Source organism: Sinocyclocheilus anshuiensis, unplaced genomic scaffold, assembly GCF_001515605.1.
Source record: "Sinocyclocheilus anshuiensis isolate Anshui unplaced genomic scaffold, SAMN03320099.WGS_v1.1 scaffold2670, whole genome shotgun sequence".
Taxonomy (NCBI): Eukaryota; Metazoa; Chordata; class Actinopteri; order Cypriniformes; family Cyprinidae; genus Sinocyclocheilus; species Sinocyclocheilus anshuiensis.
In genome coordinates, this window is record NW_015554247.1 from 329139 (window position 1) to 341347 (window position 12209).

Sequence of the window (12209 nt, forward strand, 5' to 3'; positions counted from 1 at the left end):
TTTACGCCGAATTGCCGCTATTTGAAAGTGAAAGTAAAATGCGCACACAGCTTTTACAAGCTATTTAAAAGCGAAGGAAAGCGAGGAAAAGAGGGAACGCCCCCGCCCCCACGGTGGTACCGGTATTACCGATGTTGTCACACGTCGATTAACCGGTGGGAAAGTTTCTCACCGTCACAACCCTAGTATGAGCTGATTTTTTTTTTTAAACATGGAAATAAGTAATTCCCATAAATCTATATGTTTTGTCTCTGTTGTCTCCGTAATTTCACCAAAACATTGGTAGTTTTTCATGGTCACCTTTTTTTTTGTATCTCATTTACTGGCCTCCACATATTGTTGTACTTCACACAGATTCATTCGGGTGGCTCAGCTGCTCAATACTCCGTAATTAGTGATAAAATGGGCGGCCATATGCTTACGGTTGTGATTTATAACTACGATAGAAATATTTTTGCAGTTTAGTTTTATTAAATAGCCTAATCTTAGTGGACTGTGATGGAAGCTTTGAGTTTTATGTGTTACAGTAGGAAAATTCAACTTCACCGTATGATCCCTTTAATTTCAAGTGTAACTGAATATTTAAGAAGGATTATCAGCTGTGAAATGAGTGGTTTTGACCACCGAGTTTTCAGCACCCTCACAGATGGGGTTTGAAATGGTGATGGGTTGCCATGGCTACAGGAGGATGCTGTGAGTGAGATGTGACACGGTGAATGAAAGTTTGTAAAAGGACTGTGGTGTCTGGCTAGAGAGTAAAATACTGTGTCGATTCTGTCTACGGTCCTTTCTTTCACCTAATGTTTTATCATATCACCCCTGGTAGCTTGTAATCAGCACTACGACATTATCAGAACATTTCAAATTGTTTGGCTGACAAAAAACGTGTTTTTTTTCTTTTGTCCTCAGTGCCTGACGACCTCACGCCTGAGGAGCAGAAAGAGCTGGAAAACATCCGCCGGCGAAAGCAGGAGCTGCTGGAGGACATTCAGGTAATGAAGAACTGGGGTGAATCATTCATTCATTCAACTCCAGCTCCGATATGAGCCAAATGTTTTAGCTGCATGTGTAGTGGAGGCTCTTTGTTTTCATAGTAATGCCTTTTTCTCCTTACTGAAGCATTGAATGTTTCAGAGACTGTGAGCCGCCTCTGCATCTGTCCTCCACTCAGTTTAACGGAATATCTTCTGATCTTTTATTAAAGGTTTATTTACACATCAGAGATTTGCTGAAGCAAGCAGTGCCCTGTTAGCAACTAAATGGCATTGACAAACAGAATGACATTGAAACAGAAATTTGACATAAACCAGATTTAGAAATTTGAAATACCAACATTATGGTATTTAAAATTCTCCCAAAAATGACGTTTATGGCAAGTTAGAGAAAACAAACACAGACTGGTGTCCCATGTTTTACTCTTACTATTTTATTTTGAAAGCGTTCTGTTGAAATTCACATTCTGTATTAATGTGCCAAGTTGCTTAAATAAAAAAATAAATAAAAGCATTAGTTTTAATATTATTTCATCTTATCTCTCAGCTGGTATTAAAGAACTTCAGGAATCTAAAAATATATGTGACCCTGGACCACAAAACCAGTCATAAGGGTAATTTAAAAAAAAAATTGAACACTCCACTATTTTTTAAAATAGGCTCATTTTCCAACTCCCCTAGAGTTAAACAGTTGAGTTTTACCGTTTTCGAATTCATTCAGCTGATCTCCGGGTCTGGCGGTAGCACTTTTAGCTGTAGCTTAGCATAGATCATTGAATCTGATTAGACCATTAGCATCTCGCTCAAAAATGACCAAAGAGTTTCTATATTTTTCCTATTTAAAACGTGACTCTTCTGTAGTTACATCGTGTACTAAGACCGACGGAAAATGAAAAGTTAGCATCAAGCCTACCCTACCTACCCTTTCTAAACCAAACTTCTACATGTTAAGGTCTTCTGACAGAAGTGGTTCTGTTTTCCTTTGGGAAGACGAAGGTCTGGGAAAGCAAAAACAGCTTTTTCTTTGCTAGTGATTTTTTTAGACGTACTATATAAACAGACAAGAACAAACACTTGAGCGAATTTCACCGTGCAGTTGGTGGTTAAACAGAAAAAAATTAATACGAGGAGGGAAAACTCTTCATTGTGTGACCTCAGGACCAGTCTGGCTCCAGACCGCCACTAAACTCTTGGGCCTGTATCCTAACTCCATTAATCTATGGTAAAATAATCCAATTTTGATGTCTATAGTCTTTACTCTGGGGCCATTCTCCAATTGTCCTCCTTTAATGGCATTTATCTCGAACAGAGCAGTCTAGCGCAAACGATTCATCTGCTGGAATGAGATTTGAGCTGTTAATGTCAGGCCTCGGTGAGGTAGGACAGGACACAGTGCTCTCTTCTAGTAGACCTTTACACAGTGTTACACAGATAAGTATACGTTTCAACAATAAGGTAGGAGAAGTCTACTTTGATTGGCTGATTGTGTTGCTTCATGCTGAATTTCGCTTTCGGCGAAGACAGAAAAAGTACCTTTTCAGGACACGGTGTTTCGGGATTACTGTAATTGGGGTTGTTTCACTCAAGACACAACTCCAAACACAATGTGCATGTCTTTTTGTTTCATTTCTCATCTTTATCGACCACTGTAGTGTGGCGTTATTATCTCTGGAGTCTCGTTTGATTTGAACCATCTCATGTCCTCTCACCACAGCGTCTGAAAGATGAGATAGCCGAAGTGACCAGTGAGATCGAGAACCTGGGTTCCACAGAGGAGAGGTGAGTGGGTGACCCCTGACAGACTATTCGAAATCACTTGATTTCCACTGATGCGGCCACTTTGAGAGTCATGCGTGAGGTCAATCTGACTAGCATCTTAGCTGAGAAAAAACTGTCAGCGTATTTTTAAAAAGTGTTCTGTCTGTGAAAGAATAAAGAGATTAGAAAATGATTCCAGTACTTATTCTTATTCAGAATAAGAACCAAATTTCAATTCTCAATCCCAGTTTGATTCCACAAGACTTGTCCATTCACTGCAGTAGTGGTTTCACTTTTGGATCCATTATGGATGATGTCTGTATATTTACATTTCATTTACATTTAATCATTTAGCGGACGCTTTTAACCAAAACGACTTAGAAATGAGGGCTATGGAAGCAATCAAACCAACAAAAGAGCATTGATATAGAAGTGTTGTGACAAGTCCCGGTTAGTCTAACGCAGTACACATAGCAAGTTTTGTTGTTGTTGTTTTATAATAAATAAAAAAGAATAAAAAGTAAATAGAAAAGAGATTGAATATATAGAGCTAGTTTTAGAGTGTCAAGTTATTTATTTTTATTATAATTAAAAAGAAAATAAGTAGAAAAAGAATAGAGAACGCTAGTGTTAGAGGGTCGTTTTTTTATTTGTTTTCTTTTTATTTATTAAAAAAAAAACTAAGTAGATAGAATAGAGAGTTCTAGTGTCAGAGGGTCAAGTGTAGATGGAAGTGTTTATCAAATAAACCTTATGAGATCTTTTGTAAAAGGGCATCATAAAAAAGCATTAACCTCAGGAATTTCTAAATAAAAATCATTATTGTCCCTGCAGGAAAAACATGCAGAGGAACAAACAAGTGGCAATGGGCCGCAAGAAATTCAACATGGACCCCAAAAAGGTGATTAAGCGGACTATTAAAGCATATTCACTGCACGATTTCTGTATCATTTGTCTTTATTTTAGAGGCTACGCACCTTGAATATATGTGTGTTTGTAGGGGATCCAGTTCCTCATTGAAAATGACCTTCTGAAGAACACCAGTGAAGACATCGCACGCTTCCTCTACAAGGGTGAAGGTCTTAACAAGACTGCAATAGGAGACTACCTGGGAGAGAGGTGAGAGTGTGGTTATTAGTGCATGTCCATTGGGTCAGATAAAGCACCGTTCACACTGAGGCCTACTAAATAGAAAATAAAAAGAAACAGAAACCAGTAGTTAAAGGGATACTCCACCTCAAAATGAACATTTTGTCATTAATCACTTACATCCATGTCGTTCCAAACCCGTAAAAGCTTTGTTCGTCTTCGGAACACAATTTAAGATATTTTGGATGAAAACCGGGAGGCTTGTGACTGTGCCATTGACTGCCAAGTAAATAACAATGTAAAGGCCCAGAAAAGTATGAAAGGCATCGTCAAAATAGTCCATCTGCCATCAGTGGTTCAATCTGAATTTAATGAAGTGGTGAGAATACTTTTTGTACGCGAAGAAAACAAAAATAACGACTTTATTCAACAATTCGTCTCCTCCGCGTCACCGTAGCGCCATTTTGGAGAGTATCCACTGAACGTAAACTGCGTATGCTGTTCTGTGTCAGCCGCACCACACGGATACGTTTTCTACATTTATTTACGCTTTGATTTGAATGAAAACAGCGTATCTGTGTGGTGCGGCTGACACATTTGTGTTCTTCGCTGAATTCAAACGTTTCTCGCCGGATCTCACAGCGCTGGTCGCGAGTAAACACATCTGCTGTTGAGCCGAGCTGATAATTGAAAAATATATTGTGATAATTATCGTTATCGGTTTATTGCCCAGGCCTACCTGTTGTGTTAGAATCAGCAAAATGCTTATTGCAGAATAATTTTGACTTTAAACTTGTAAGTAGCATTTGATCGGTTCTACACCTTTTAAATGCACCATCAGTAGAAACATTAGTTTAGCCAAAGTCCTAAGTCATGTCACTCGGCAGCCATCTTTGAAACGCCTCTCGGGCATGCAAGTGCAACTCCTATCTCTTTGAATGGGGAAACATCAAGTTCTACAAAACTGTTCACTAAGCTTGCGATTAAATTTCATATTTGAAATCACCAAAGAAATCTGATATGTCGTAAATGTTGTTTATTTTGCTCAAATAGTGTTATAAAAAGCTTATTATTCAGGCTAGATCAGCCAGTGCGCATGCGCAGTCCTAAGCGCACGTCTCAGAGCGCTGACTGTTTCTATAGCAACCGGACTTCTAACGGCAGCTACAGTGACGCGCTGACTTTACCAATTAGCGATTGGCTCCTTCATTCAGAAGGCGGGGCTTCCTGCGATTGAGCGGCCATATTGAGCGTTGCATTTTTCCCCATTCAAAACTATACGTGCGGCTCTCTAGGACCGAACTTGCCTACCCCTGGTTTAGCCTAATATCTGTCAACCGGTCTTTGTGCTAAATTCTCTGCTCTGCTCTGTAAATCTCAGCTGCATCTGTCGTTGATTATACTTTTATACTGACTCTAAGCATTAGACTCTTCATTTTTAAGGAATGTTGACTCAAACTGGACTAAATGTGTTATTCTAGTTCACTGGGCTGCACCTAGTCACATGGTTGTATCTGTGAAAGAATTCCCCCCCCCCCCTCTTTGTCTCATCTTGGATTTCATTCCCTCCGCTTCCTTGTTTTCTCTTCTGCTTCAGTCTGGGTGTGGCTGCTGAAAAAGTCAGGAAATCGAGAGCACTGCTCTGTAAGACAGCAGATGAGATGGTATCTCGGAGCACTTAGGCTCCTCTGGTAGGGAGGGGGTCTGCAGTGCTTTGTTCCATGAGTGCACTGTCACCAGATCACTGGGAAAGGGTGTAGAGAGGACAAGATCGCCATCAGCCCCATGAGGGATATCACATCCTCCGCTTGTAGAGGTTAAATGGCAAGGTTTTGAAAAATGGTACCGTGCTGAATGATCTCACATCCACTTTGTCTCGAATAACTCTTGTGCAAGAGACTGACTGAGCTATGAATTTGGATCCACAGATCATTTTATGGCATAAGACCAATTTGCTTATCCTCATTGCATGTAAAAGAGCAGCCAGTACGTTATTCAAAATCTCTCCTTTTGTGTTCCATTAAATAAAGTAAGTAATTCAGGTTTTGAACTGTTCTTTAAAGGGATAGTTCACCCAAAAATGAAAATTCTGTCATTTACTCATCGTCATGTCGTTCCAAACCCGTAAGACTTCTGTTTATCTTTGAAACACAGATTAAGATATTTTTAATGAAACCCGAACGATTTCTGTCCCTTCACTGAAAGTCAGTTACACCAAAACTTTTAAGCTTCAAAAAGTTCATAAGGACATTGTAAAAGTAATCAATGTGAATCAAGCAGTTTAATCTAAATCTTTTGAAGAGAGAAACATTTTTATATATATAATATTTAATAATAATTTAGGTTTTCAATCACTTAGAAATATTTATGGGCACACTTTATTTTAAGGTCCAATTATTGCTATTAACAAACCATTAATTACGACTTTTGCCTCAATAAACTCCTAATTTGCTGCTTATTAATAGTTAGTAAGGTAGTTGTTAAGTTTAGGTATTGGGTAGGATTAGGGATGTAGAATATGGTCATGCAGAATATGTTCTTTATATGTACTACTAAACAGCCAATATGTTAATAATAGGTATGCTAATAAGCAACTAGTTAATAGTGAGAATTGGTCGCTATACTAAAGTGTTACCGTATTTATAAACGCACATACACAGAGCACATACATATATGGTAAACATAAGATGAACGGAAGTCTTATGGGTCTGAAACGACATGAGTTGGGGAGTTTTTTTTATCTCTTTAAGCTTCAGTAAGTGTGGTAAACAAGTTGCTCCAATAAGTGTGCTGTAAGTTGCTTTGGATGAAAGTGTCTGCTAAATGTTATTTACTACTTGCTCTCCTATTCGAATTGTTCAACAGGGATGACTTCAATATCCAAGTCCTTCACGCTTTTGTGGAGCTGCATGAGTTCACAGATTTGAACCTGGTTCAGGCTCTCAGGTAAAACTGACTGTAGAAGCAGCTGTTGTTTGAAATATTTAATATATTTGAAAAAATACTAGTATATGACTTCTGTAATTACTGTATAAAAAATAAGTACACTGACATTTCATTATAAATATAACTATATGTCTTTTTCCAGAAGATTCTTGTGTAGTTTAGTCTCATTGGTTAGGGGATTGATCCTGACGCACACACTCCTACGCATCTCACTTTGAATGTCCTGGTGTAGTACATGTTTTAAATATTGTGATGTTTGTCTCCACACAGGCAGTTTCTCTGGAGTTTCAGACTTCCTGGTGAGGCCCAGAAGATCGACAGAATGATGGAGGCGTTTGCCCAGCGCTACTGCCAATGCAACCCCGGCGTCTTCCAGTCCACCGGTGGGTCTATTTCCATTTGAATCTGTGTTTAGCGTTCAAACATGCATTCATAGCATTTCTAAGAAGCACGAGCTCTGCTTTTCCCAGTAATGCTCACAAATTGAGAGTTTGAAGTATTGAATTGGACATATGCATTCTTCTCTAAATAAATGCCATTTACCAGTAGCCTATATTTCCAACATAAAGCAAATTCAGGCAAATGGCATCAGAAATTGTATTGTGTGTAAATACTTGTAATGTTTTGAAATCCCTCACACATATATTTACAACCGAGTTCTCTCATTGGTCTCTTTGCTGTAGATGTATAGACACTTCATGTCATGATCGCCCTCAGTAACTTCACAATCATACTACTCATTAGCATTCATGCGAGTTACAGTACGAGCATGAAATATTTAAATAGCTTCATATTCAGGCTAGTGTGTCTCAGTGCTGGAAAATGCTATGATCAGATGCTGAATGTCAGTGTGACAGTGTCATGTGTTTTTTTTTTTTTGCAGACACATGCTACATTTTGTCCTTCGCCATCATCATGTTAAACACCAGCCTTCACAACCCAAACGTTAAGGACAAGCCCACAGTAGAGCGTTTCATCTCCATGAACAGAGGCATTAATGATGGAGGAGACCTTCCAGAAGAACTGCTCAGGGTTGGTCTCTCACTTTTTTTCCCACATATTTATATTGTTGTTTTTATTATTGTTGTAGTCTTTCTCCAAGTGACGTACATTTCATGTGTCCCCAATTTATTCTACATCTGGCTGTCTAGGACCAGAAATGAGGAACCCTGCCCTAGATCTAGGGTTATAATATGATCAGATTGTATCCTAAATTTCATAGGTTACATTAAAAATAAGTCATATAAATAAATATATTTTTTAAAAGGCTGAGCTTCTGCCTGTCTCTTTGAAAGAGTATGCTTCTTGGTTGGAATATAATGTGTTTTCAAACATGTTTATGAATTTTCCAACATGGCAATTGAAAAATTGTTATAGAAATGTAGTCACTGGTTATGTTAATGAATAGTGTGCAAAATAGGGTTAGAAATGGTAAGTAGGCCATGGTTGCACCCACTTTCTTGAGGACTTTGCCCAACCATTCTGAATGAATAACTTGCATGCACTTCATGGTATTTTGCTTTGACTCATGCAGAATCTATATGAGAGCATCAAGAACGAGCCCTTCAAAATTCCTGAGGATGACGGCAATGACTTGACACACACTTTCTTCAACCCAGACAGAGAGGGCTGGCTGCTCAAACTGGGTGAGTGGGACTACTTGAGTCAAAATATGTATTCATTTTTGTGATGATCGTGCAACTCAACTCTCAGATATATTTACCTTTGAATAAGAGATGTCCTGCTCAAACACATGGACTGATTGTGAGATTTACACACATGTACACACACTTCCCGAAAGCCCATTTTATGATCTTCACAACACATCCATGCATCAGATTATACAGTAGCACATCTTTCCCTCTTCTCTCACGCTGGATCAATATCTCCTCTCACATCATATGAAGGTAATGACTCTTCGTGATCACAATGAATCAGCTGCTTGAGGCTGAACGCATCCTTTTAGAATTAGACATAATTCAGTTGGATGTTAGAAATCAGAGTCCTGTCTTGAAAGGTGCAAGAGAAACTGCTCCTTCAGATGGGCAGCCTGTATATGTAATGTTTTAGAAATCTATTCATAACCTAATAACCTGATCTATTCATAATCATAATACCCTATTTACCCTTTGGTAATCTGCAGTTTTTGGTTATAACACAAGACAACTGGTTGTTATTTTAATGAATTATGCTCATTAAAGGTGTATCCGTGAATACTGATAAACACACATATGAGTGTACCTTCTATATTCATGCATAACTAGAAAAATGTGTTATTCATGTATCAAAATTCCAAAGGAGCTGGATTTTATTAATTGATGTGACTTTTCCAGGTCTAGAAATCACACTTTTATAATTCTTTAAAGCCTCCTGGTTGAGAACCACAGCTTTAGAGCATTATAGAGTCTTCATAGAAAGCATAAATTCACGTCATGCAAGCGAATGATTTATGACGGGGATCTTCATCGAGGTTTCACAGAGAGCCTGCCAATGGTTGTTTGAAATGACAATACACATATGCCACAAAAATGTAATTTTTAACTTCAAAAGTTGGTCACCAAAGTTGACTACCATATTGTAATTCATTAAGATAACATAATTTACACAAATATGATTCATGCATATACATCAGTGATAATCATTTTAATAGCTTTGCCGTATTAGCATCAAAACAAAGGAAATTCATTAGTATTTTACTATAGCATATGATTATAGACCATGGTTAAAATGGACTGAAAAAGGTTAAAGACCCCTGAAAACTAAACTGCACCCAGAGACATTTTCCCTCTTCGTTGACATGGACAGGAAAGCTGTGTTAAATTGTGTGAATTATTATTTGTACTTGTATCCCCTGTTTTACTTTGGAACGGTCCTCCGTAATTCACAATAACAAGAAATGCACAAGTTCTTCCTTTGATCAGAGAGGCAGCGTGTGGGGAGTACGATTTCCTATTTAATTTAATTTAATTTTTTTGTTTCCTTTTCTTCCTCGTTTGTTTGTTTGTTCCCATGATTTTGGCTGTTGTCTTTCCCTCAGGAGGTATGTACACCTGTTCTTCCCAAGCAATCGCTCATCTCTCCGCTCTCAGGTGCTTTTGGTGATCAGCCTTGCTTCCTGTCCCCTCTTTCTGTTATTAGCCACCATAGGTTTATTTACTTTTTTTCCCATGGGGTTTGTCTTTCTCTGAGTTTACTCTAGTTATTACATGTTCCTTCATTTGTTTGTCTGGTCACTCGTTTTATTCATTGAATCAACGATTTTTGTCCCTGTCTCAGCGTGGTGGTGGGTGCTTGGTTTTTGATTTTGTGACCAGCGTATTGAAGAGCACCTCTCTCTGTTTGCTGTGGTATTCGAAACGTTCTCTCTGTGTCATTTCCACTTTGGGAGCTGCAGTATTTTCTGCTTCCTCTCAGTCTGAACAGAGCCCAACAAACACTGATGAAAACAGCAACAAAAGCAGACTAAAGGCATAGTTCACCCAAAAATGGAAATTCTGTCATCGTTTCCTCACCCTCAAGTTGTCCCAAACTCATATGATTTTCTCCTGAGGAATACAGCATCTGTCCCCATTCAGATTCATGTAGAGTTGGGCGATATACTGGTAGACACAATAAACTGGTGTAAATTTGTCAACATTAGAGGTTTTGGATTATCGTCTCTTTTGCGGTCAGGCAAACATTTTAACCTTTGAAACCAAGATTTAACATTTGCCTGAAATTTTGAGCCATACCAATTTAAGCATTCAGTGGTTTTAAACTGTCCAACTACGAAAGAGAATCACGTGTATCAGTTTAGTATATTAGATCCGTGCATTAGGTCTTAAAGTGACAGCAGCCTAACACACCTGCTACTGTCTGTGTAATGATAATTAAAGGGGACATAACACACACAGTTTCACCCAATCTCATGTTAATCTTGAGTACCTATAAAGTAGTACTGCATTCTTCATATCTTCAAAAACTCTTTAGTTTTATCATATTTATAAAAGAAAGATACAGCTTTACGATTCTCTCTGGAAACAGCCGAGCACCTGGAGGAGCGCCGTGGACGGAGCTAAAGATTGACGAGCAGTTCTGAATCATGACTTTTATAGCTGGGACCGCTCCATCTTTCAGTATCAAACGATGTGCAAATACAGCGTCGAACTGGGCCTTGTTTCTAAAACGCTCGTCAACAAACACACTTGTAAAACTGCGTTGCTGCCCCGGAAAAACAAACTGCATCCACTTTTTACATAACGCTGGGTTCTTTAGGAAGCTGAACAAAGTTATCTTTCCCTTACAACCAAAAACACACTTCTTTGGAGACATTCTTCCCGAGCGAGTCCCGTGCAGCGCTGCCACCGGCTGAAGTGTGTTGATGGGCGCAATCTCGCTCTTGCTCTGGTCAATGTGGTCGCGTTCTTCCGGGAGAAATGCCCATATAAGGAGTTCCACCCTCGTTTAACTCATGAAGAGCCACGATCGGAAAAAAAACTCTCCGAAACTTGTACGAACCCGGAAGTAAGATTTTTGGCACAGAAATACTCCGTCATACGTCCAAATTGTTTTTTTGAACTTTGTCCATGCTTAGCATGAGAATCAAACTCTTTAACCGTGTAAACAACTCTGAATGCATGAAACAGCATTGTACCCCCCCCAAACAACAAAAGACAAAGAGAAATTCACTCACTGCTCTTGACTGAATACATTTTGTAGATTTAATAAGAATTAATGTATATTTAAGTAATGTAGAAAAGACTATGCTTTAAAAAAAACATTTGATTACTTTATTCCTTTTCTGTTGTATTTCTTATTTTTGATAGATGGACCTGAAAAAGATAGACTAGACTAGAATTAGTTTCTTTTTTTAGTTCATATTTTCTTACTGACAGTAATATCTTCAGTAAGCTTTTACTTACATTATGGTTACAGATATGGTTTAGGATAACTGGGCCACATTTAGACTAGTATTAGTTTTTGCAGTGAGGTGTCGAGTATTGTGAAATAACCTTATTTTAGGCAAAACATTTTATTTTGGTATATATATATATATATATATATATAATAAAATAAAATAGTTCATATCGTGATATAAGAATGTGGTCATATTGCCCACTCCTATTCATATGGAAAAGAGCAGCTTGGACATTCTTCTAAACATCCTCTTTTGTGTTTTATTGAAGAAGAACTCATATGGGTTTGGAACAAAATGATGACAGATTTTTTTTTTTTCTCTCTCTGTGAACTGCTCCTTTTAAAATGATATTCAGTCATATAACTGTTAATGATTGAATGTACAAAATGTGGTGTTTGATCTGATTAGACTGAGTCAGAAAACTGCATCTGGACCAAAGACGGCTGTTCTTCATGCTGTATGTAAAGTATCGGTGTGTGTGTGTGTGTGTGTGTGTGTGTGTGTGTGTGTGTGTGTGTGTGTGTGAG

General features: G+C 38.3%; 1 protein-coding gene across 2 annotated transcripts in view; it reads left to right on the plus strand.

Annotated features, from left to right (window-relative positions):
• LOC107671250 (cytohesin-1-like) overlaps positions 1 to 12209 on the plus strand; it is a 48160-nt gene that overhangs the window by 30572 nt on the left and 5379 nt on the right. Inside the window, exons 2-9 of one of the 2 annotated variants that reach the window (XM_016464148.1) lie at positions 910 to 992; positions 2707 to 2771; positions 3585 to 3651; positions 3751 to 3869; positions 6705 to 6785; positions 7056 to 7168; positions 7669 to 7817; positions 8320 to 8431. In XM_016464148.1, coding sequence (XP_016319634.1) covers positions 910 to 992; positions 2707 to 2771; positions 3585 to 3651; positions 3751 to 3869; positions 6705 to 6785; positions 7056 to 7168; positions 7669 to 7817; positions 8320 to 8431 — 789 coding nt within the window. Of the gene's footprint in view, positions 1 to 909; positions 993 to 2706; positions 2772 to 3584; positions 3652 to 3750; positions 3870 to 6704; positions 6786 to 7055; positions 7169 to 7668; positions 7818 to 8319; positions 8433 to 12209 lie in introns of both variants that reach the window. The other variant, XM_016464149.1, reaches the window with a different exon arrangement.